General features: G+C 35.1%; 2 protein-coding genes and 1 long non-coding RNA gene across 5 annotated transcripts in view; 2 read left to right on the top strand and 1 right to left on the bottom strand.

The window, feature by feature from the left end:
- The window catches only part of LOC128243159 (adenylate cyclase type 2-like), a 65965-nt gene extending 49721 nt beyond the window's left edge, over window positions 1-16244 (bottom strand). The window contains exons 1-4 of one of the 3 annotated variants that reach the window (XM_052960735.1): window positions 16126-16244; window positions 9713-9854; window positions 3854-3920; window positions 2118-2479 (exon numbers count right to left, since the gene is read on the bottom strand). In XM_052960735.1, coding sequence (XP_052816695.1) covers window positions 2118-2145 — 28 coding nt within the window. In that variant the 5' untranslated portion in view covers window positions 2146-2479; window positions 3854-3920; window positions 9713-9854; window positions 16126-16244. Of the gene's footprint in view, window positions 1-2117; window positions 2480-3853; window positions 3921-9712; window positions 9855-14976; window positions 15076-16125 lie in introns of those variants that run through there. The other 2 variants (XM_052960734.1, XM_052960736.1) reach the window with 2 other exon arrangements.
- Window positions 5870-6902, top strand: LOC128243161 (uncharacterized). Its single transcript, XR_008262780.1, has 3 exons — window positions 5870-6062; window positions 6442-6534; window positions 6732-6902. It is a non-coding gene; the product is annotated as an uncharacterized LOC128243161 (long non-coding RNA).
- Window positions 16245-22487: 6243 nt separating the features above from the next.
- On the top strand, window positions 22488-25722 carry LOC128244925 (uncharacterized). Its single transcript, XM_052963074.1, has 2 exons — window positions 22488-22545; window positions 22778-25722. The coding sequence occupies exon 2, from the start codon at window positions 22781-22783 to the stop codon at window positions 24944-24946; it is 2166 nt and encodes a 721-aa protein (XP_052819034.1). The 5' UTR covers window positions 22488-22545; window positions 22778-22780; the 3' UTR covers window positions 24947-25722.
- Window positions 25723-26527: the final 805 nt, after the last annotated feature.

The raw sequence follows: 26527 nt of genomic DNA, 5'->3' as shown, positions 1-26527 counted from the left end.
GCAGCATTATGGAGAATTTGGGCAGCTGTTGAATCCCAACAGAAAGGATTTATGTTGAGACTGATGAAACCAGGTCCCAGGGACCTATACTTTGCAAAAAAATATGCCTAGAACACATCCAAATTTGAAGGTTGTCTGAATCCCCTGGCCCCAATTTCTCGAAACTTCTTAAGCCCCTTATAATAGGATTAAGCTAAACCCGCTATTTTGTCTTTCAATATATTGAGTTTTATATACTCCTTTAAAAGTTTAAATACTTTAGATGGGAATTACCGTTAAGACTACCACAATAAGCCATTTTTTATTTATAAAAAATCACTATAAGTATGTATTTTGGCTTATTGAAATAAGCATGCAGCTTAAGCCTGTTATGCTTAAGAAGTTTCGAGAAATTGGGGCCTGGATGTTCCCACTGCCTCATCACCCCAATGCCCCATCGCCCCACTGCCTCACCCCAGTGGGGTAACCCATATGATTTTATTAAATTTTACAGGGGGAATAATTAAACTAGAAGCGCTGCAATGCGACGAAACCAGGTTTTTGTTATGGGCAATCAGAAATTATACCCAATTAATTTCTTGTATGACTTTATCTTTACTTTTATCAAAAAGAGACGTAACTGAAAATTACTGTTGGCAGAAACCATTATTCTATTTTTAGTAATAGTGACCTTGAACTTAGCCCCTCCCCACTCAAAAGCAATTCCAAGCTAGCTCTTCACAAAAGCTACCTACACACTAAGTTTCATCAATATCGGTCAATGCTAACTTATGTTATTGGGCAGAAACCATTTTACTATTTTTAGTAACAGGCGACCTTGACCTTAGCCCCACCCCCCTCAAAGGCAATCCCAAGCTAGCTCTGTGCATAAGCTACCTACACACCAAGTTTCATCAATATCGGTCAATGCTAAATAAAGTTACTGGGCAGAAACCATTTTTCTATTTTAAGTAACAGTGACCTTGACCATTTTTCTATTTTAAGTAATAGTGACCTTGACCTTAGCCCCTCCCCACTCAAAAGCAATCCCAAGCTAGCTCTTCACATAAGCAACTTACACACCAAGTTTAATCAATATCGGTCAAAGCTAACTAAAGTTATTGGGCAGAAACCATTTTTCTATTTTAAGTAACAGTGACCTTGACCTTAGCCCCACCCCCCTCAATAGCAATTCCAAGCTAGCTCTTCACATAAGCTACCTACACACATGCAAGTTTCATCAATATCTATCAATGCTAACTAAAGTTATTGAACAGAAACCAATGTTTGGCGCCCGCCCGTCCGCCCGCCGCCCAACGACAACCTCATTCTAATAATAACTTATAGTGATTAAAAAAAAATCTGGCTAAAATAATTAAATTTTGGGGTCATCTTATAATGGGCCTTTCGCGATTAGATTGAGCCACTTGATATATTCACGTATGACACAAATATTGAAAAATGGTGTCTTTGTCTAATTTAGGACACAAATGCATTACATTCTGAACACCACGGCTATTTTCCATTGATAAGAACTTCGGATGTATGCCAGTTCACCATAAGAAGATGTTTGTAAAATTTAAATAATACTAAAAGTATTAATTAATTGTAGTATTTTAATGTGTATTATATATTACTTAGTTTAAATTGATTGCCAGTGAGGTGTATTATTGCATAAATAAATCACTAGAAGAATGTGATTAAGTTTAACTGCTAAATTGAAATTACTACGTGATTTCTTGCAGCGTACATAGTAAAAAGTTAAGATTTCTGACATTGTAAACCATCCATATACATTTGAGGCTACTTTTGGTGGAAATATGGGCCATTATTCCTTTCAGTTTACCAAAGTCGGAAGACTTATATCTTATTTCTTATAAAAATATATACATGTACCTGCCTTCAACGCAAACCCTTTTTACCGAAATTACTTTAAATTAGACTGATGACAACTATTAATACTGTCATTTAGTTAAACAGTGCATTATTCCCAACATTGGTGCTCGTAAGGAGTTTAATACATATTATTGTATTCATTTCTCTTCAAAAATGTTATAATTTGTATTTGACAGTAACAGCCATTATGAGATTTAGCTTAAATATTAACAATTTAATCCAGCTTAAACTGGGCATCATACCTCCAGGACACAGGTCTGGGACTGCCATCTTCAGGAGCTGATTAATTTGGTGGTGTGCAACCTGCAAGACACAAATGATGTCTGGTGGAGTGTAGCCTCAGGTCACTGACCGTGTTTCCTCACTTATTTCTCCGACCAGCTTATCATATCGCCAAATTATCTCTCCTTGAGTAGCGTCAAGCACAGGTCTTTATTAATAACTATGTCATTTGCAATAATAAACCACATTAAATCCAAATTTTTGCTCTGAATAACACTTCGTTGTATGACACATCAGTTTCACTGTTGCATGTAGTTTATGTAAATCCAAATGCTATCGGCAGTCAAGTCATTAATGTCCCAAAATACAATAGCAGCGCATTCTGCAAAAAAAGAACACAAAATACTTACAATTTACCCATTAATACATTTGAAAAACATAGAATATAAACAGTTTTTCACATTTGTATTTCTGGAAATAACCAGTATTTTAAATTTTATATATAAAAATGCTACTGCTGTCAGAGCTGTTTAAAGTTGAAACCAGAGGTTACAATGATAATATGTGAGAGTGAATCCCATATTAAATGTTTTTGAAAGCGTGCCTCCCATATAAAATAAGTGCATATTCAAGCCAAAAAAAGTAACAATTTAAGTACGAAAGTATTATATTTTATGACACTACTAAGGTAACTCCAAAAACAGGAAACAACAATGTAAATGATAATCACCTAAAATATAAAGCAAATTATGCAAACTACCGTATGTAACATAATCAGGTTTATGGAAGTATTATACGGTGTCAGATGGACATTAAAATATAGTGTTCCTCAAATTGAACATAGTTGTTATATCTCGTATATTTGATCAAAATCAGGTATGCTCATGAATATGTTTGTATATTATAATTTATCCATTAAGGTCATCTTAAAACAGGCAGGTAGAGGCACGGACAGATGACCAGGATGTATGATACAGAGCCACAATTTTTGGACTGTTTACCACTGTGAATCGGACAAAATACAACAACTTATCACGACAATATATTTCCACAAAATTGTTTCAAAATATAGCTATTTATAAATATTTATCAACTGTTTGGATTATTTATTCAACCGTTTAAATTTTGCGTCTGCCATTTTTCAAACCTCGTTATTAATTCTTCCACAAACTAGCAAAGTTAAATCCTCTTGGTTTCTTATAACCCTCAAGGATAATTAACTTTGATAGTACTGTGGAGATATTGGAGTGGAATCACAATAAGTTGTTGTATTAAATATGTCCCATAATGTGATTAACAGTCCAAAAAATATGGCTCTGCATCATACAATCTGGTGTCTATGAGTAAAGGGGCCACTTTACAGCACTTCTGAGTTTCTTTATATGGGGCAGATTGCTCAGAACATTGTTAAAGTTAACAAAGTTTTTAACTGGATCATTGTTAACTTTCAAATCTTCAATACTCTGAATAGTTTCATGAACACATATGTCATCTGCGGTACTTTCACAAATATTAAGACAACTGTTTCAGCTTTGCTCGTTACAACTTAAATATATCAACATATCGTAAAATAATTCACCTTTACATGTTAACAACAGTTCTGTCACTAACGGTGTTAACTTCACAAAGTTTTGAACAAGCTGCCATTTGTTTAATAAATCTTATGAATAAAAAATATAAAAGATTAATGGGGGTTAAAACACTACTCAGTTTTCAGTACAGTTTTATAATATATCAAACTATATAAATGACTTACCTCAAGAGACGCTTTTATGTCACAGTAGGTCCTATACAGCTACTAAAGTAATCAATCGCACGCCAACCTGGAAAACGTGGGTCAATGTGACAACTAGCATGGCCGAATACACAAATGACGAAGTCTTGTTACCTTAAAAAATGGCAAAGCGATTGTCAGTAATTAATAAAAAGGTGTGTCCAACAATAACAGGTTGCTAAAAATAGCCGTATTTTTGTGAATCAGTGACAGGCTCTTGTGAGGAAGTGGCCATCATGTCCCCTCGGGGCTTGACTGTCAACTTAGCTTCTACATGGTCCATGGTATCATACCAGTAAATAACTTAACTGTAAAGATCAAAAGATAAAAATGAAAATTACAGCTAACTGACTCATGGAAAACATTGTAGAGTTTGGTATAAATTGTCAAAACTTTTGATGCTGTGACCTTTCTGGCTTAGAGTGTTAAAAATTAATTGACAACTGATAAACATTAGAAATCTGTGTTATTTGTTAATAAAAGGAAAAACTTTTTTTTCTAAATTATACATGTAAATTATACAAATATAATGATGTTTAAAGTATGAGGAAACAGAATTTCATTTTATATAAACTTGTTCAAGATGGCAGATGCAAGATAATACTTTCATCAAGGACATAAATACTAACTTAAAATAATCATACATTCACTTTCTTTTCTTGCTCAGTTGTACTATGAAGCAGCTTGCCAAACCATGTTGCCACTATCCCGACTCTTGACACATTCAGGGTGGCAGAGGCGACGGGGGGTATTTGGTATTGGGAAGGCGTTGTGGGAGGGGTCTGGGAGGGGATGACCCTCTTCTGGTTGTGCAGATTTTTTTAATCATTTTGCTTAAAATGCAATTTAATGCATTTTCAGGACTCACATCAATTGTTTCTTTTTTTTAAATATGTAAATATATTTATACCTCATCAAAGTGCAGCCAAGAATGTCTTTTGAACCAATGAGCAGTAAAATTGACCATAACTCAGGGATCTTTCTTCCAACAGAACGCTTTGGTAAATTAAAATTTTGAGGTTGATATTTGAGTAAACAACTTGTTCTTTTGATCTTTTCTTAAAATCAATTGTGATATAGAACCTTATAGTTGTCTGCAAAAATTACACTTTACCCGTACGAAATGATCAGGCGTCAACCAGCTGGTTGACGGGCGTCAAAGAGGCGTCAACCAACTGGTTTATGCCTCGACGTGTGTAAAACCAACTGGACAAGAGCAGGACACGTCAAATTCTTGCCAAACCAGGCGTCATTTTTCTCAGTAAAGGAGGCGTCATTTACAAACCAAGCGTCAAAAGGAACTGTAACAATTTTTCAGCCTCTAAGTATTGAGGCGTCAATTTCAAACTAAGCGTCAAAAGGAACTTAGGAAAAATCCAAGCCTCCAAGAAACTTAAACAACTATGGAATTATCTTTAATGGTACATTAAAGTTTCATTCTTTATAATTTTCCACGGGAATATAGAAAGAAATTGCCACTCAAGGTGACAAAAGTCTAATAATTGTTTCCCAATGTGATAAAATTACAAGGGAATAAAAAATGAAACTGGAAAATCATTGAAAAAATACTGTTCTCTACTGTATATAAGCATTATGCATTAGAATTTCTTTTGAAAATTATTCATTTCAAAGTAACATTCACATTAAAACCACATTCTGCATTTCAAACTCTTTTTAATTTGACTTAAATTGAGAATGATTTTTAATTTCTGCTTAATTTCAGAACTTATCTTTGACAAATTACTATGATGAAGCTTGAATAAATGATCGCATACAAAAAAAATCATTATTAATATTTATTAATAATAATAATATATATTTTTTGTTGTAATGTTTCTAAATTTATAGATTTATTTTGTTGTGTTAAAAGTAGCAAATAATAAATTCATAGCAATAAACATTTATATTTAGAAGAACAGTAAGCATTATACTGCTTAAAAGTTTAATACTGGTAGTGCTTCCAAATTTCTCCCTCCATGAGTCCAGGTATATAACAGCCTGGGCTTATCAGTCCATTCAAAAGTCAGGCAATAAAGCTTCCTGAAGGGTTTTATCTAAGCCAATCAGCATCAAGTAAACATTCATCTGTGTAGGAAATTCAAATGTATGGAGAAGAATCATGTAAACATATGGCGGTTTCTGAAGCTCATATTTTATATGTGGATAAACCTTTTTCCTTATCATTTGAAAGGTAAGAAAAGTTTCAACATGTATCTTTAATACTATTACACAGTAAAAAGAACATAAATACAAAATGGTTTGTTTTTAAGTATAATGTTTTTGCAATTATTTATCTGGCAGCATTTTATCATTCTGTATATTGCTCCCTGAACCTCTATTAACACAATGTCCCAATGGGATGTTTTGAAACCTGGTGATTGTTACAAATACAATGTGTTTAAGCATATGGATATATGCACGATTTCTATTACATGAAAGTATAAGCTGCATTTAACTTTATTTATACTCTTCTTTATACAGTGTTAAGCCTGAGCATGATCTTCACTTATTTATTGATGATCATGTGGGTGTGTATGTGTGTGCCTAATGATCCTATTTAATTACCATAGATGACCAATATTGTGTCTGTGACAAAGATGAGGATCCTGTGACCAACAAGATTTGATGGGAAAGTTGGAAAGCTAAAAAACATGCTAAAAATGGTGGGTTGCTGACTGTTATTTCATTTAGTTTCACCTTTGAAACTTTATTCTTATTATGATTTACAAATATAAATCCATGTAGGCATGAGGTAATTTAAACTATGAATTATCTTCTAACAATTACATCCCTCTTGTAATTATAGCTATAGATCCGGAAATCATCATTTGAATAAATACATTTAAATTTATTTTAACAGATTACGTTCCCAGATAGTGCAGAAAGAATGAAGCAGAATCACCAACAGCAGCAGAACTAAATCGGGCGATAACGGAACAAGGTTCATTCTGTCAAAAACATATTAAACACAGAATATGAACTCTTAAAACAATAAGTGATAGTAAAAATGTGTAAAAAAATAACATTTTCAGCTGTGCCTTTATTAAGAAAATATATTAAACAATGTTTTATTGTCCTGTTTTCCGAACAATAAATTGTTCTTAACTCAAACTGGTTGTGTTCAAGTAATGCCAATTTTTGACGTGTGTTATTTTTTTGACGCCTGGTTTTTTTTGACGCCTGGTTTTTTGACGCTTGTTTTTTTGACGCTTGGTTTATTTGACGGCTGGTTTTTTAAAAACCAGCTGGAATTTAAAACCAGCTCATTTGCATAATGTTCGCATATAGACGCCTCTTTTCCGCTTGGTTGACGCTTGGTTTTAAATTTGACGCTTGGTTATCCATATGAGTGCTAGATTTAAAAAATTTAAAACCAACTGGTTTTAGTCTGATTTTGACGCCTGGTTTCCTGCTCACAGCCAGGCGGTTAATTTCGTACAGGTATCATTGTTATACTTTACTCCACTAATCTTTGATGACCGCTGTTTGCTTCAATATCGATCAAAGTGTCGTTAATTGCCCAATACCCCATCCCATGGGCACAGACAATAGTGCTACTGTCTGGTCATTTATAGCAATATGTGAAACAATGCCAATAAGTGACCAAGCCATAGCTAAATTATATTCTCATAACAAAATCTCTTTTTTTCTCCTTTGGTCATAATCAGCCAAAATATTGGGGCGATCACCTCCCTGCCCCACCAACTTTGTCGCCTCTGGGAGGCTGTGGCAACGCTTCAGCATTAGATAAGTGAGCCATGTTTTTACGTTTATATTTGCCCCTTACCTTTTATAATGATACTGAAGTTGAGGGGTTTTTGAGGGGTTTTTTACTCCAATTTTTCAATTTTCACTGTTTACTGATGTTGATTTCCTTCATAAAGGAAACTGCTAATAAAAAATGTCAATATTTCGAAGACAAAATAGTTCTGGAGCAAAAAATATACATGAATTCAGTTGTTAAAAATAATGGATTGAACTCTTTCAGGTTTTTGGCTGAAGAATATTTTTCATTGGAATCTTAACAAAAGGTTTTAATGAGCATATTCTATGAAAGATGTAAAAACATATATGATGTTTAATAACTCTTGATGTTATATGGTAAAATGAATTGAGATTGAGTTTGTGATTTTTCGTAATATTTTAGCCTGGTAATTAAACTTTAGTCAAATCTCAATCTGAACCCATTTCACAACATAAAAGCATAGAATATTTCAAAATTTTGTTTTTACTCATTTCATAATCATATTTTCCCATCGAATGTATTGATAAAAAATGTAATGTCAGTACTTCAAAGAAAGAATATTCCAGAACAAAAAGAGTACTGAGTAATTGTACTAAATTACATTTTTTGCTGTAAAATAATTTTTCTTTTGAATCTTGAGCTAAATTTTCAATCATTGTATTCTATGAGAGACTGCTCTTGGAAATAATGAGAAAACACAAATGATTTGTAATAACTGTTGATGTATATGGTAAAATAAGATGAGATTGAGATTTGACTAAATTAAAAGACCTGGTTTCTCTATACATTAAACTACCTATTTTTATACATGTAAGATGTAAGGAATATATATAAAACCAAGTTGAACTGTGTTGAAGATGTAGTTAAAAAAATGCATATAAAACAGAACAAAATAAGGTGACTAATCTTAGATGTAATTTTTTTCCTGACAAACATAATATGAACATACATGTAAATACAATTGTACATTTACAATTTTAATCCCAAGTTCAACTATTTACACTTTTTTAAATTTTAGAGGAAAAAAGGTTCTTCTCACATTTCACTTCAAACATTTGAAATCTTACTTTATCTTTATACATGCTTTTGTGTAAACTTTCTCTTAACTATGACAATATACGCCTTTTGTCACTATGTTACATTGATTTTTACATGTTTTTAACAAAAATGTATAGAAACATTTACATTTGACAACTCTCTGGACAAGTACAGCTTATCAGAAGTCATGGTTACTCACTGGCAAATAATAAGCCCCTCCTAATCTGGACGCTTATATATATCCATCACTTTGGTATTAATTTGGTCACCTAAGTGACAAATCGCATCACGTTAATAAGATTGATAGCTAAGATTTTTTTTTTAATTAAAAATTACTAATAACAACCCATTTTGACACAATATCCCAGATATTCCATATCCTTGATCAGATAAAATCATCATGAAATCATGCTAAAGGTTATACCAATATCATTTTTACATACGCACTATAAGCACCACTGGTCCTGCACAAAAAAAACTAAATATATAGTAAAGATTATACCAACATCATATCTACATACGCACTATAGGCACCACCCGCCCTGCACAAAAAAAACCCCTAAACATGTATGGTAAAGGTTATACCAATATTATATCTACATATGCACTATAGGCACCACCCGCCCGGTCCTGCACAAAAAAAAAACCCTAAACATATATGGTAAAGGTTATACCAACATCATATCTACATATGCACCATAGGCACCACTGGTTCTGCACAAAAAATCCCTAAATATGTATGGTAAAGGATATTCCAAGTTCATATCTACATATGCACTATAGGCACCACCCGCCCGGTCCTGCACAAAAAATCCCTAAATATTCATGGTAAAGGTTATACCAATATCATATCTCCATACGCACTTTAGCCACGGCTGGTCCTGCACAAAAAAAACCTACACATTATTGTTTCAACCTTTGCCGGAAAACAGTCCAATATTAGTACTGGAATGAAATCATTCACACAGATCATGCTTAAGAATGGTAACCCCATCAGGCCAGGACTACATGACCTTTACAGTATTAGTCTATTACTATGTCTCAGTTTTATACAATACCTAATCAACAGTAATGAGGTGATTCTGGGGGTGATTCTGGGTGTAGCTGAAAGCCCGTTCCAGGAGACTTCCCCACTTTTACAGATCTTGTTGTGCATTTTTAGATGAAAACCAGCTGAATCTCAACCGCATTCTCATAAAGCTGATATACATAGTATAATATCTTGTATACTGTATATCAATTCATATAAGTCTGCATCAATTAAATCTTTTGTTTGACGGATTTTGGCAGGAAAAAGTCAGAGTAAGCACCCAAAATGATGATACTTTTTTTCCTTTAGATTAAAAACAGACACAGGCAAAGGCAAATCCTAATGTGCCCATATTAAGAAAAACAATCATGATCTTATTCTTTAATGGCTGGTCATCAAAATTGTGTCAGATATTATTGCCATACAAATTCTGACCATGCATTTTAGTGATGATTGGGCAGATGGCAGGTTATAATTGATCAGAAATATTCTGGACCAAGCCAGCCCATAGGCTGCAGGTGAAAGTGTAATACATCCCATTCTATTAACGGGCATAAAATATTGCTAATTTGCTCAATAAAAGCGTGATTTGGTTCTTAAACGATAAAAAAATTCCTATCATTCAATCTGACATTTGTTTTTCAACTCAGAGGTAAAAAAAGGGCAATACAGGTATTTAAAAAAAATAATAATCAATGTTTTGCATTTTCAAAATGTGCAGTAAATCTTATGAAAAAAAATCCAATTTGGTGCTGCCTCATTTTGATTGTAAAGACATGTATATTACCTACAAGACAACATAACAAGAGCTGTCGTAAGACAGCGTGCTCAACTACGCCGCTTTGACTTAGAATACAATAATGATGTAATATTACCAAGTTTGGTCTCTTTATGTCAAACCTAACTAAAATTATTCGATACAGAAGGTGACTTTGATGCTGCCCTCCCACCAGCCCGCCCATCAAATAACTTGATTTTCCATTATGAAAATGTGGTTAAGAATATACAAATATGCCTTTCAAAAGAAATTTAAAAAAAATAAAATCAAGGGCCATAATTTGTATTTAGATTAAAACGGAGTATTAAGTCAATTGAATGAAGGGTATAGAAGTTATATAATTTGTATAAAAGATAATATGGAGTTATCTAACCTTATTATGTGATTGCTCTGAACATCTGTGTGAAGTATTAAGTCAATTGAATGAATGGTATTGGAGTTTTAAGTGAAAATCCCAACTTGCCCTTAAACTTTAACCTGCCCTAAACCTTTAACCTAAGTCAATCAGGGGCCATAACTTGTATTTAGGATAATATGGAGTTATGTAACCTCATTGTGTGATGGTCCTGAACAACTGTGTGAAGTATTAATTCAATTGAACAAAGGGTATAGAAGTTTTTAATAAATATCCCAACCTGCCCTAAAACTTTAACCTAAGTTCCATAGTCAATCAGGGGCCATACTCTGTGTAAAGAATAATATGGAGTTATCTAACCTCATCATGTGATGGTCCTGAACAACTGTGTGAAGTATTAAGTCAATTGAATGTAGGGTATTGGACTTGTAAGTGAAAATCCCAACTTGCCCTAAAACTTTAACAGAAAGCCGACGCCGTCGAATAGTCAAGCTAAAAAGGAGCGGGACAAAACATCCATGGACAAAGCCTTCCTTGTAGTTTTTGACTAGGTTGACAAAAATGTCCCACATGATTTGTGGACATATAACGTTTAATCCACCAATGATGTCAACATGATCTGGGATGTTAAAGTTGTCCACCATGTAAAAATGATCTGGGATGTTTTGTTCACCATTTCAAAATGATCTAGGGTGTTTTGTCCATGTGGGATGTTCTGTCCATGGGATGTTTTGTCCACCATGTCAAAATGATCTCGGTTGTTTTGTCCATGTGGGATGTGCTGTCCATGGGATGCTTTGTCCACTATGTCAAAATGATCTGAGGTGTTTTGTCCATGTCAGATGTTCTGTCAATGGGATGTTTTGTCCACCATGTCAAAATGATCTGAGTTGTTTTGTCCATGTGGGATGTGCTGTCCATGGGATGTTTTGTCCACTATGTCAAAATGATTTGAGTTGTTTTGTCCATGTCAGATGTTCTGTCAATGGGATGTTTTGTCCACCATGTCAATATGGCATGGAATGTTGTGTCCATGTGGGATGTGTTGTGTAGCTCCCACCCATTACCTCTAGTATGAGAGGAATTAAACTGTACTTCTAGACCACGGTACCTTCACTCTCTAGTCACACTTCATACACTGAGTTATAGGAATAAAAATGTTCTTAGAGAGAGTTTAGTTTCATAACTTTCAATAAGATTCAACAATATTATTCTTGATTTGAACAAATTATTTTGGAAACGTTGATAATAAAAAAAACATTTACCGCGGTTGCCATGCTCACAAAATGAATGCAAAATTAACAGATGTGAAGCTGACAGGCCTATGGCTAACAACTGTCACCACTGTTCTGCTAACTTATTAATACACAATTATTATCATGGCTGATTTCTACCATTGCGTTGTGTTATTTTAAGGCGGAAAAGTTGACAGAGATGGTTGGCAGGGCAAAATCACAGAAAGAGATATTGAATGCTATAAATGTTTACCTGTCAATGCAAGAACTCTAAAAATTAAAAAAATAACATAATCTAATTCAACAAATTAACCTGTTGTGTTCACGCCTTCAATTTGGCCCCTTTTTGTAATAAGTATCACCAGGGATGGTTCCAGGATTCGATGTTAGAGGGGGCGTAACTTCGAAGCGTATGCTTTTGACATGCGCCCTTCCCTTGGAAACGAAATGTATTTAATTTAATGTGTTTGCAGGGGGGTTTGAACAAATGGTGCATTTTGGGAGTATTTTATTTCTTGTTTTCTCCTATATTGAATAAAAAGTAAACTTGAACAATTTTAGGGCGTGTGTGCGCCTGGCGAGAACACCCACCCCACCCCAACCCCCCAATCCGCTAGTAAGTGATTAATTTTTGCTTCCTTAAGATGTCATATGATGATACTAAATATAAATAAATTTTGAATGAGTTTGGATTTCATAAGCATTTAAGTACTCAAAGTATTTTTTTCCTTGAATATAAAATTCCCACAACGATAAATTAAGATACAATACAACATAACTTTTCTCTGAAACACTTCATGATATGTTCAAATCAATGCTGTAGTACTTGTTTACGAAAGCTCCAGGAAGCTAACTCTAAATTAATTTCACTCAAGAGCAAAACAAATTTAACTAAACCCAATTTGACGCTTGCTCTGATGAAAGCCTCTCAGTAGCAGCTCAATGAAAAAAATACTGGAGAAAAAGGAACAGACTATCCAAATTTAAGGCATTCTTGTCCACCAGGGTGATGATGCGTACCCTATGCATTAAGTTTATCCCATCGAACCTCTGATGAATGAGAATGATCTAAAGGTACTCAGGGCTGGTATTCATTAAACATCTTAGAATAAGTCATTTCCTTTATACTTAAGTCAAGTTGTTAAGATAAGTATCTCACTTTATATCATATGGATTATGATATAATCGCTTCATAATATCTGAAATACTTTATTTCATTGTTTTGATTCAAATCATACTTTTTTCTTATACAAAAATCACTTATATTTTCTTTTAATTTGACTGAATTTTTTTTAGGAAATTGACTTATGTTCAGAAATGACTTAATAGATGTTAAGATGTTTTATGAATATCCCCCTGGCTCATAGATTTTATGTTGTTGTTGGTGATATTCAGTTCATAAATTAAAAAGTATGAACAAATTCCACCAAATGGCACCTTACTGACATACTTGTGCAATGAATATTCTTTTCAGCAGAAAAAAGCATTTGCTGTCAAATTTTGAAATATTTAAAAGCAGAGGATCTCTTATTTGAGTTTCTGATGTCAGTTAAGAAATGTTACAAGTTAACACGCACAAGAAAATAGTCATTGATAGTCATTGGCGCTATAAAACACGAGACAGTTCAATACATGCCAAATTCTCTGGTGGGGAGGGGGGGGGGGGGTGAATTCCTCCAAATTCCTACCCATCCCCCTGTCCACTGGCAAGGGATCAATTAAAAAATCAATGCTGTAAGTACATGTACTTGTTTACGAAAGCACCAGGAAGCTTAGATTCTAAATTGATTTCATTCAAGAGCAAAACAAATTTAATTTAACCAAATTTCACACCAACATTGATCAAGGCCTGTCAATAGCAGCTCATTTGAAACAAAAAAACTGGAGAAAAAGAAACTGACTATTCAAACTATAGGTACTGGCTCACAGATTTCAAGCTATTTATTTTCTTCAAAATAATTTATCAGTTCATAAATTAAAATGTATGAACAAATTCCACATAACAGCACCTTACTGACAGATACTCGTGCAATAAATATTCTTTTCAGTAGAATAAAGCATTTCCTTTCACATTTTGAAATTATTTAAAGCAAAAGATCTCTAATTTGAATTTTAGATGTCAGTTAAGTTAGTGCACACACAAGATAGTATGAATTGACATGATGATGTTTTTATAATATGTTATTTATTCTTATCTTATATGTACATGTATATTAGACCAACAAATAGATGTAAGTAACTACTTATTCAGATTTCTGTATCTAGTCTTACATTATAGATGACCATATTGGTCTAAATTTGCTGGGTACAAATCCCCAGTGGTGGTATGCAATATGGATCTTAAGTCACATTTGTTCCAGATTCAGGTTAAAGACCAATATTGAATACCAGCCCTGGCCCCATTATATCACAAAAATACTTCAAATCTCAAACTCAGTCTCAAATTTTATCACATTGCATTAAAATTTATTAAAAATCATATATGTTTTTTACAGTTTTATAAAAGCCTTTGGTCGAATTCCAAGGTAAATATATTCTACAGCCCAAAATGTATTTGAGTACAATTCTGTATGATCCTTTATATTTTTGCTCTAGAATAAGTTTTCTTTGAAATATTGACAAAAAAATAAATATCAACACATTCTATGATAAAATACAATTTCCAAGTATAAAACATGCAAGATTCTGAAGAATATTGCTTTTATACAGTGAAATGAGTTGAGACTGCATGAGTTTGAGATTTGACTAAAGTGACTTTTCGTGATATTGGGGCCTGGTCTAATATCAAAATCCCCTGAAAAAACAGACTAAAATCCCCTGGGAAGCCTCTCAGAAATATGGTATGTATGGAGTTCCTTATATAAATAAATATGTTATATCTTATTGCTCCATCAATGATATAATATAACAAATCTTTAACATACCTAAGCTTAGCATAATGATATTTATCCAAATTCGAATTTATCATTTCATTAATAATAATTGTTTGTTTGTTTTTTAACACAATGTAGGTATTGATGTTCTGGTACATTGGAGTGTTTGTCAAGAAAATAAATAATAACATCCTGAAAGTTATGTCAGTCTTCCTGATAGATAAACAACTAGCCAACATACCAGTCTCATAACTTTTCTGTCACAAAATCTAGTGAATTAAGTCATACAAACTGCATTATACCTTTTTATCAAAAATGTTTAAAATTCGAAAAATATGTTCTCATCATTTGACCAATGGCTTATCTAAGGGGGAGGGGAGTTGAGTTTATTTTCCCTGGGCCTGTATTAACTAACGTCTTGAGTCTAAATTTCAGACTCAGATTTAGAAAAGCAAGATCTTATTTTTGTTTTAAAAATGTTATAACAGGAGCAAGATGGTAAAAACTGCTGTATCTGTTCAAAACAATAATGTTTTACAATCAGGCACTCATTTTCGGTCAAAATTATTGACATTATAGATATTTTGAAACATAAAAGAATTCGCTTAAATTCTGAGCCTGAGTCTGAAACTGAGACTCAAGACATTAGTGAATACAGCCGCTAGTCTAGGGCGAGACCACAGGAGGCAGAAACAATCTATTTTTACTTTTGTAACGGTGTAGGCGGATGTGCGTTCATAATATAACTTCCATTATAGACAGAAGTATGTTCATAGTACGTTGATGTACTTGGTTGGTAATATGCAAATGAGCAAATTAAGCCCGGGCTCCGTGTGGATTGAGAATTTGCTGTATATAAAGACCAGTGGACCCCTTCAGGGTCGAGCATGCTTTTCTCTGAAGGGATCTGTTGTGTCTTTGGCTTCGCACGTTACACTTTTTTCATAGCCTGTTATACTAAATACTCTGGTGAACAAAATTAAAATAAATTGCTTCTGTTCCCTGTGGGCTGGACCCATTTGGCACGTGCATGTCTGATTTGAGAATAATGAATCTAATTATGGTAAGTAAGTAGCTATATCAGGACAATCATCACAGGGGCAACATACATTGTGTACCACAGGTTTAAGCACCACAAGGTTAACTTCTTTAATGTAGGAAAATAGTTAAAGGGTTTTCGCACTTCAAGCAAAAAATTACCTGTTGGCTTCTAACCTGTGGACTGGTGTCATCACCGTCATCATTACGGCCATTAATTCTGTCACACCATTTATTTGCAGTATTCTCCTTCTTTGAGAAGTGATACTGAAAAATGATACTGTGACATTATTCATGTTTTATGCATATTAAATTAACGTCATTTGTTCAGCTGCAATTTTGAGAAAAAAATACTTCTTTGTTGCATGCTGAAATTAATTTTAAACATGAATGCAGAATTAAACAGATTGTCTAAAAGTAAAAATTGAACTAAACGAACAAAGTAAAGGGAAATAACTTAGAATTCAAATATTATAGAACTTGTTTATGTTGATTAAAACTTCAAACAAACTTCAATTTGTTTAATAAAACCCTTGGGATTTAACTGGCTAACTCTCAGAAAAAGCTGCAACTAGCAAGAATCTATAATGCATACACTATTCTGTTTTCTCATTTTTTTTTCAAAAGGTATAAATGAATAACAAAACAGCAGTAAACAAGAGTTATGGAACTTGCAATTTTACAGAAAGGTCTTTATTTTAATATTTTTTTACTCTGTAAATTAAAACCATTTCAGAAACATTTTTGAATAACAAAGCATTAACCTTAATGAGAGTCTAATTATATCGCAGTCGACCACAAAACACAAGTCAACCAGTGGAAGGTACCTCAATATTTCATGAGCTTGAAAACTCATTGATTAAAATTGATGTTTGTTTACTGAATTGCTAATGATGATCTCAATACACTAATTGTATTTTTTATGTTTAATTAGATAACATAAGAAGTTATGTTGTGGTATTAAGCATAATCGTTAAATTTGAATTCAAGAGTAACTCTGTCTCAGGCTTACATAAAAGTCATTTAGCGACAAATCATTTGTGTTATAAAACAGTTTTTTTTTTGGTCGTTTGAAGGCTATATTAAGACAAAAAATAAAATTGAATACAAACAATGAACAAAAATGCTAAGAACTCATCCAACCTTTAAAAATACTTCCAGCATGGGGCCAATTTCTCGAAACTGCTCAAGTCTTTTATAATGCCATTAAACTAAGTGCACTATTTTTGTCTTTCTATAATTTGTGAAATATTTACCTTTTGGATTGTTAATCAAAGTTATCTGTCTGATATGAAAAGCTCATTTTTATATACCAAAATCAGATTAAAGTAAGAAAATTTGCTAAACAAAATAAGCTACTTTAGTCTGTTAGGCTTAATTAAGAAGTTGTAGAAATCAGGGCCATTTCAGGTGGTCTGACATTTCTATCCCAGATAACAGAAAAAATACCACATAAAAAAGATGTGCTGTTTTTTAATAACTGTTTTAGAAGCTCTTTTATTAAATTAGTTGTTGAAAAATTACAATAAAACATTTTGTTAAATACTTACTTCAAATGGAGTACTTCATCACACAATTCCAAAATATCTTATTGACTTCAACCTGTAATAAACAGAGAATTTAAACATAAACTGCAAACAAAACTAAATCACATACCAATAAAACCAGCCTAAATCTCATCAACCCTTATTTGCAAAGATTCATTGCATGTTATAAATCCAGTCTCTCAAAACATATTAAAAGTTAGATAAATCGTGAATTATGAAGCCAGCCTCACCATAAATCACAATAATTATTGTCAACGTGATTCATTCATGAAGGTGTATGGTTTAATAATAAGTCTTGATTTCAAAATTCAGCAGTCATTGTTGCAAACGTACTAAATACTGCTCCTCACATGTCCACCATAAAAATGTCTAAATGAAATCGCTGGTATAAAACATGATATATTAGATATTGTTAAAACTGCAATGCATGTATTACAAAACGCTCGCAGTCAAGATGTCAAATTATAGCTCAATATGTACACGGAACTACACCCTATATGAAATACCTACAAGAATACCGGGGTATTCAGAAAACAAAATTACCCAATCACTTAAATCAAACAAGAGAACCGCAGTGGGAAAGCCAATGTCATGGGTCTTGCTATACTTGTGGGAACGTTAGCAACATGTGTACCAAGTTTCAGTTGAATATCTTCAAAATGACAACAGTATGCTGTAATAATTTTTTTACAGCATGCATATGTTCTACACACCTGTTTCATGTTTGACGATTCTTAGAGCTGAAGGTGAGTGAGGCTACAGTAATGCTTGACATCCAAAACAAGTACTTGTTATGTCTCTTTGACCATCCTGAGAAGCTACATTAAGCCCCTGTCACATCATGCCGCGTTGCCACTGCGATTGCACGGCATTATTAAATTTCCCATAGCACCGTGAGATCGCAGAAAAAATGATATTTTCATGAAGATGGCGATATCACGGTGGTCTCACGTCAACCTAGCCTGGCGTTTCTACGGAGTACCATGACGTTCTACTGCGTCTTATGGAGTTCTAGTTGGCTCTCTTGGCGCCCGCACCGCGCTTCCACTGGGTGCATCGAGTTATCACGGCGCACGCACTGCGCTGACGGCGTGCTGTTTCGTACTACCTATAACAGCGATATCTCCATCAGTTCTCCATTCTTCCATTTGCTCTCGAACAGTTGAGACCAAGCCCGCCAAAAGGGGTGGAAAGGTAAAGAAGGCAGTGATGAATGCCCACCGAAAAAAGAAGCAAGTCATTGCTCAGAATGAGATTGACAGCGTCTGCATCATCCTGGATCTGCTGGACTTGCAAGCAATAGACCCGCCTGCTGTTGCTCATCAATCATGGTGAAATGAATGTTTATTTGCATTTATCATTCCTTAATACTGTTAATATTGTTGGGTTGGTTCATGCAAATGCCGAAATACGTTGTGGAAGCGCATTGGGAACGCAATGATCGCCTTGGTGACTTTGTACAATCGTTATCAGAGCGCAATAAGAAAAATAAAGACGAGTAGAGACGCAGTGTCATCACAGAGAACGCTGTGCAAGCGCCATTCATAATCATTGCGTTCACACTGCAACGTCTGTGCGTGCAAGCAGCGATCCTGTTGTGTTGTAGAAGACCGAAATGCGCTGCTACGGCGACCTCACAGTGATCCCACTGCGCTCTTATTAGAACACCGAGTCACGGTGTTTCTTTTGAGCATGCTCAAAGCGCACGCAGTCACTAGGCGTTCTTTTCTACCACGCCTTGTTCACCAGCGGTGCCACAGCGTTGCCACAGTGATGCTTGCAATTACACTGCCCGCAGATCAGCGTTCTGGACTTTTCTTGGACGCTGTGGTAACGCAGCCCTAGTGTGACAGGGTTTTTACTGAAAATACATAAATTGACAGGATTGGCACACGTTGACTATGAAGTGTACTATTGTATAACAAGAAAATAACAATTAACAGGTTGACCAAGTACTGTACTTGGGTGTGAAAAGAAGTTGGGTATGACAAGAAAATAAAAAAGGGGCCCATGAGGGCCTATGCTCTACTGGCATGGCTCTTGTGGTCATTTTCTATCCAGAGAATGTATGTATGGGTAATATGCAACAAATATATAGTTCACGTTTTGTGTTTGGGTTAGCTGAAAACGTTGCGCATTCAACATCTGAGGACAGAAAATGTTTTAAGCAGATTAGATGCATGAACTATTTTAATATGTGCCAAGTAAAGTTCATCTGAGGAAAAAGTAAAGTTCATCTGAGGAAAAAAAATGCTTTCAAAACTGTACTCATGGTCAAAATTTCACTGCTGTAGCTTCAAAATTAAGAAAGTAGGTCAAAACGTCACAGTCAAGGTCATCCGAGGACAACATTGATATTTGTTTGCAAAATAAGAAAGTAGGACAAGAGGTCACAAATAAGGTCATTAAAGTACAATATAAATATTTGTTTACAAAACAGTACACCTGGTCCAAATTTCATTGCTGTAGCTTCAAAAATAAGAAAGTAGGTCAAAAGGTCACAGTCGAGGCCATCTGAGGACAACATTGATGCTCGTTTGAAAAACTGTACACATGGTCCAAATTTCATTGTTGTAGCTTCAAAAGTAAAAAAGTAGGTAAAAAGGTCACAGTCAAGGTCCTCCGAGGACAACATTGATGCTCGATTGCAAAACTGTATACATGGTCCAAATTTCATTGCTGTAGCTCTAAAAATAAAAAAAAGTAGGTCAAAAGGTCAAAGTCAAGGTCATCTGAGTACAACATTGATGCTCGTTTGCAAAACTGTACACATGGTCCAAATTTCATTGCTGTAGCTTTGAAAATAAAAAGTAGGTCAAAAGGGGTGGGACCAGCTTTGGCCCCAGGGGCATAATTTCAACTGTTTTACTAGACGGTCATCATATGATGCTCCACAACAAATATCAAAGGTATTAGCCTTTTGGTTTGAAACAACAAGATTTTGAAAATATTTCCTAAATAAGTCTCTAGGAAACTTGTGACCCCCGGGGCAGGGCCAGTTTTGACAACAGGGGCATAATTTGAACAACCATAGTAGTGGACCACTTAATTATGCCTAATTCAAAAAAGCAAGGGTCTGCCTAGCTGTTTCAGACAAAAAGATTTTCAAACATTTTTCCTGCTATTACATACTATTTAAGTATACCAAACCCATGAACCCGGAGGCGTGGCCAGTAATGACCCCAGGGGCATAATTTGAACAAACATTCACAAGCAAGTGTGTTTAGATGGATGCGCGAGCGACAGACACTTCTGGTCTTTGGCCAATAGAGCTAAACAATTGGCCTTTGGCCAATAGAGCTAAAAATCAACCAATCCCTTTATACTGTAATTTTGATCTCTTTCAACAAGGGCAAGGGAGAGTATGACATAAAACCAACTGCACAACCAAAAACAAGTTGTCTCCCTTTAATCCTAGATTTGGCTTTACATGTAGAATTGGCTAAAATATCATGTTTTCAATACTTTCTAGGGCCAGAATCTAGGCATGCATTGGCGGATCTGGCAGGTTTTCGAAAGGAACCGAGCTCTGATGGATATCTAAATACTGTACAAGTTCCATCGAGATACAATCAAAACTGACGACTGTATCGTGTTCACAAGCAATTGTTAACAGACGCACTGACGCACAGACACACGGACGCACATACGACGTACACACTACCGTCGCATAAGCTCTTCTGGCCTTTGGCCAGTAGAGCTTAAAAGGTTAATCAAGGTTGACCATGTAATGCATGAAGGTTGACAATGAATATATAATTAAGAGGTTGACTATGTAGTGGATTTAAGAATGACAGGAGGATAACAATTGATTAACGTGTCGTGCACAAGTGTATGACTACATGAATAACCTCTTATCCCCTTGATAACAGGAGGTAGTTAATGTAATGAACTAGGGTATTACAGGGCGATAACAAGAGGTTGACTATGTAGAGCACTAGGGTATGACAAGGGGATAACAACAGGTTGGTCATGTAGTGAACTAGAGTATGACAAGGGGCAACAAGAGGTTGAACATGTAGTGCACTAGGGTATGACAAGGGGATAACAAGAGGTTGATCATGTAGTGCACTAGGGTATGACAAGGGGCAACAAGAGATTGACCATGTAGTGCACTAGGGTATGACAAGGGACAACAAGAGGTTGACCATGTAGTGCACTAGGGTATGACAAGGGGCAACAAGAGGTTGATCATGTAAGGCACTAGGAAATGACAAGGGGACAACAAGAGATTGACCATGTAGTGCACTAGGGTATAGCAAGAAGATAACAAGAGGTTGACCATGTAGTGCACTAGGGTATAGCAAGAAGATAACAAGAGGTTGACCATGTAGTGCACTAGGGTATAACAAAAAGATAACAAGAGGTTGACCATGTAATACACTAGGGTATAGCAAAAAGATAACAAGAGGTTGACCATGTAATACACTAGGGTATAGCAAGAAGATAACAAGAGGTTGACCATGTATTACACTAGGGTATAGCAAGAAGATAATCATGTATCAGTCTGAGATAGTGATAGACATATAATACACAGGTGGCATTATCATTCAGAGAAAGTGAGAGGCATTTAGTGCATAGGTGTCATTATCAGTCAGAGATAGTATCAGTGAGATAGTGAGTGACATTTAGTGCATATGTAGAAGCACAGTAAAATATAGTGAGAAATATTTAGTGCATCATGTTGATAGGGGTCTAATTCTATAAAAAAAATAATTGTATTTTTTAACATCTCTGAGTACTGCCACCTATTAACTAAATATCCTTTTGAAAATGGCCAAATAAACTTTGTGTATGTTTTAAAAGGAGATTTAAACTTTCAATGCTCATTAATATAAAATGTATGCATTGAATTCATAATTGTGAAAGAGTGAATTGGAACAGTATGAATAGAATGTCATAAATATATATGATATAAATCAATATATCTGTAAATCATCTATTTTAACTTACAGGCAACTAGCTGCCTCATTATTTAATTTAGAACGGCCAGTAAATTCAAGCAGTTGCCAAAATCTTAATTTTGGGTTCTCAGGTTAGTTTGTATTTTGGAATAAATTGTTTGACGATTTTAGCATGAACGTGTATTTAGCATTGAATAATTAAATAGTTATGTTATGCCAAAACCATTTATATTTCCTAAATCAACCTTTTGTTGCAACCGAAAGTAGATCTTACGGATTTTAGGAATTACATTTAATTACATTTAATAAAAGATGTACACGAAAACAGTTTAAAGAAAAGAACTGCAACATTTAATTCAACAGAAAATGGACAGTATGGACAGAAGGGGAATGTCCGTGCATCTTTCACGGGTTCTTGGAGACATCGGGGTAAACAAGTTTATAATTGCCAAAAGGAGGAGGACTTGGCTGGAAAAAGAGACAATGCAGATATTCTCCGATGCAACAATTACTGATTATCATTTTGGCAGCCAGACTGAGGGAACTACAACACCTGGCATGCAGTCAGACATTGATAGTTTGAGCTGTATAAATAGAATACCTGTGGTACTTGGCTGGAATGAATGGAAGAAAGGGAAGCGTCATCTTCTAGTGATAAAGACAGAAGAGTCCCCACCCCAGCACTGTTGGCTACAAAGAGTTGGGCCTGATCTTCCGTTACCAGAATTACAGATCATGTTCCCTAGCGATGTTATAGACCGAGCAGGTAGAGTGTTAATGTCAAACACACAGGTGGAAAATTATAAATATTCTCAAGAACTTAATGAGTTGGGTGAAGTAATTCAGCATGGCCCATCTAGGAGCTGGGCTAAAAACAGAGATAATGTTTTAGCCTATCATTGTGACAGTCTTCCAGAGGAGTGTAAATTTTTGTTCCAAAGACCCCGTCCTGGACATTGGCCCAGACCTCACACACTGGCCAAGGCCATGAGGACTGGGGTGTTCCTGGTACCACAGGGATACAAGGAGTCTCCTTCAAGACCAACAAAATATCGCTCCTCCCCACTTCATGTCACCCCATATGACCCATATTATCCATTGTCAAAACGAGAATGGCGGTTTTCTACCTCGTTGATGGAGAGGTTACTGATTTTTGACATGACTACAATACAACTTAAAGTGTACGTAACCATAAAAATAATTCGTAAAACATTCTTGAAGCCGATAGTTGGAGACCGTCTCAGTACGTTTCACATAAAGACTGCCATGATGTTCACCATCGAGACATATCCATCCGAAATATGGAGGAAGGAAAATCTTGTACAGTGTGTGATCTACTGTCTGACCACACTTCACAGATGGCTTAACATCAAATTCTGTCCACACTATACGATAGCTGGAGTCAATCTTTTTACTGGAAAGTTGTTCAGTCATGAAATTAACACTATTTCCGGTATTGTAACCTGCATGATAGCCTCGAATCTACAATGCATTTATCAAATTGAGATGGACTCACTTGGGGCAAAATTGTCAGCACTTAGCTTTGGCATCAGAAATGGTGAAACATTATCTAGGGATAGGAACAATCAAGATATTTCAACAGATCTAATTGATTCCTTTTTGCGATCTGTTCAGGCAACGTTACATGAGCTGAAAGTAAATCATGCTATACTTGGATATCACCAGATCGTACAATCTCTATCTGAAAACTTCGAAATACTGATTCACAAATCAGAGCAAGGACATTCTATACAAAAACAAATATCTGCTGCACTTATTCCTTATTTACGTTGCACAATTGCCTCTTTAATGGCCTCAAGATGCATACATGAGGGACAAACAATTACACAGGACATTCTCAACCTGTACCAACTATCCTTTGATGAAGACCTACTATCCGAAAGACTGAAGTTTTCCTCCATGCTGTATTGCAGTGGGCAGTACGAGGCAGCAGCAAATTACTTAACCTACTGCGAGGGACTGCTGGGTCCGGAAGTGTATCCATTCTGTAATTGTATTGGACGAGAATGTTTTAAACGCGATAACGTGTTTCTAAATGTTGCCTTTAAAAAATCGAACATGACAATGCTTACAAAGCACACTTCCCTTTGTATACATTTCACAAGGAATGAACTGTGTTGTATTCCGCCGTTCCTTGTGCTTGAAATGTTTAGAACAATAAGTGAGGAGGACAGACGACAGAGACATCCGACTCCTTTATATGAGTGGATGGACCTGGTCGTAGTTGACTGTACACCATTCCTCCATTACCTCCAGTTCCTCACATACATGCAGCTCAACCACCATGACCGAGCAAAAGAGGAAATGCTGAAACTTGTCAGGTACATTGCGAATAACTTTGGTTTTGGGCACACAGACACTTCCTTAAACATGATTGGTCATTGTTGTGAACAAGTGAGCTGGCTTGATGGAGCCTGGAAGTGCTACGGGAAATCACTGCAATTATATCCGCTAAACAACGCTGCCAAGTGGCATTTGGCCAGACTTCTACATCAAATAATTAATCACTGACATTGTGGGGAAAGCGAATATTACTCGGAAGAAACACGCTTAAATGGCTTGGTACTTAATAACTTTGGACACTGCAGTTAACTGGTTAATACATGTATGTTAAGCTATACCATTGAAGCAACGCTGCATATTGGCATGTGTCCAGACATCTGCACTAAGAAAGCAGGAACTGAACATGCTTGACCATGTTGTGAAATTGTGTCCTAAGTAGACATGATCTATGGATCTGCTATACGATTAACATGTATGGCTGTATATACTACAGATGGTGTTACAAGCAAATGTTTACATGTAATTATACAGATCAATACTATTATACATTATGTATGTCACTCATTTTACGAGAAAGGTCGACATTATTTGTATTAAAATGTTTAATATATTGTAAGTAATTGGTGTTTATAGTCGGGTTTTGAATAGCTTGAATGGATATATGAAAAATCAATAAAAAAGTAATTGTCTTTTAAATATATTGTTTTCTGAATGTTATTACCTGCATGTTGTTGACTTTACAACGATTGTTTTATGAATAATATCTTTGTTATGATATTGCGCTGTAAATCGGCACATAAGTACCTATACAAATACTTATGTGCCAAATACATAAAACGTTGCTATAAAGCGCGCCTATTTTCAACGCTATTTATTAATGACGTAACATCACACTTTTTGGATGATTATAACACTATTTTTATAAATCGAAAATAGGTAATGACGTCGTCTTTTGATAGCGACGTCATTCATCATACAAATCAATTCATTATAGAAAAATGAGAATATAACATAAGAAACTAAGTAGATCCAGCATGTAATTATACTGCACATGTGATATGAATAAAACGCAACAAGCTTGAACCTGATAAGCTTCTTTTATTCATTAGAGTAAATGCTTGTAATGACACGCTGTTGTATAGAAACATAGCAAATGAAGTGTAGTATAATACAACAAACGTCTTTGTGTGTGTTTGACCAATCACTATTAAACAAATGACACTGAACAGGTCATCTTCAATGTGGTAAGCATTTTAACAAGTGTTAAAAGGAAAATACATTTAACAGATATAATGCTGACACAAATTCTGTTCATTTCCGCCTTAACTTTGAACACAACAAATATATCAAATGTTTAAAATGCAATTTCTACACACAAAGCCCCACAGAATGACTGCGGTTATGACACAATGTGACTCGGCATCAATGACACACTATATGTGCAAGCTTGCAAACCAAATATGATCCTTGCTGCCAGTCTTCTTATTCAAGTGATATAACAATGATTTTGTTTCATATCATTTTGAGGAATGCATCATACTCGACCAAACTCGCCTTAGCTACACTAGAACACCATGAGTCATCGTCCTTTTCTACAAGATCGTTGATGGACACATAGCCAGGACGAGTACTGTCATGCTGGGCCGCTCCGTGTAGCTGCAGGAAACGGTGACGGGACGACAGTATGTGGCGCGGTTTGATTAACGCCTGGGAAAACTGTACAACCATTCTAAGAGGGATGAAGTTGCAATTGGTGACCACAACGCGACGACCTCAAAACGCAAACGAATGGGGCGAGCTATTAATAAA

Source organism: Mya arenaria, chromosome 8 (genome assembly GCF_026914265.1).
Source record: "Mya arenaria isolate MELC-2E11 chromosome 8, ASM2691426v1".
In the NCBI taxonomy this organism is placed as follows: Eukaryota; Metazoa; Mollusca; class Bivalvia; order Myida; family Myidae; genus Mya; species Mya arenaria.
The sequence above is the reverse complement of the archived record's forward strand: the minus strand, read 5'-3'. Positions and strand labels throughout refer to the sequence as shown.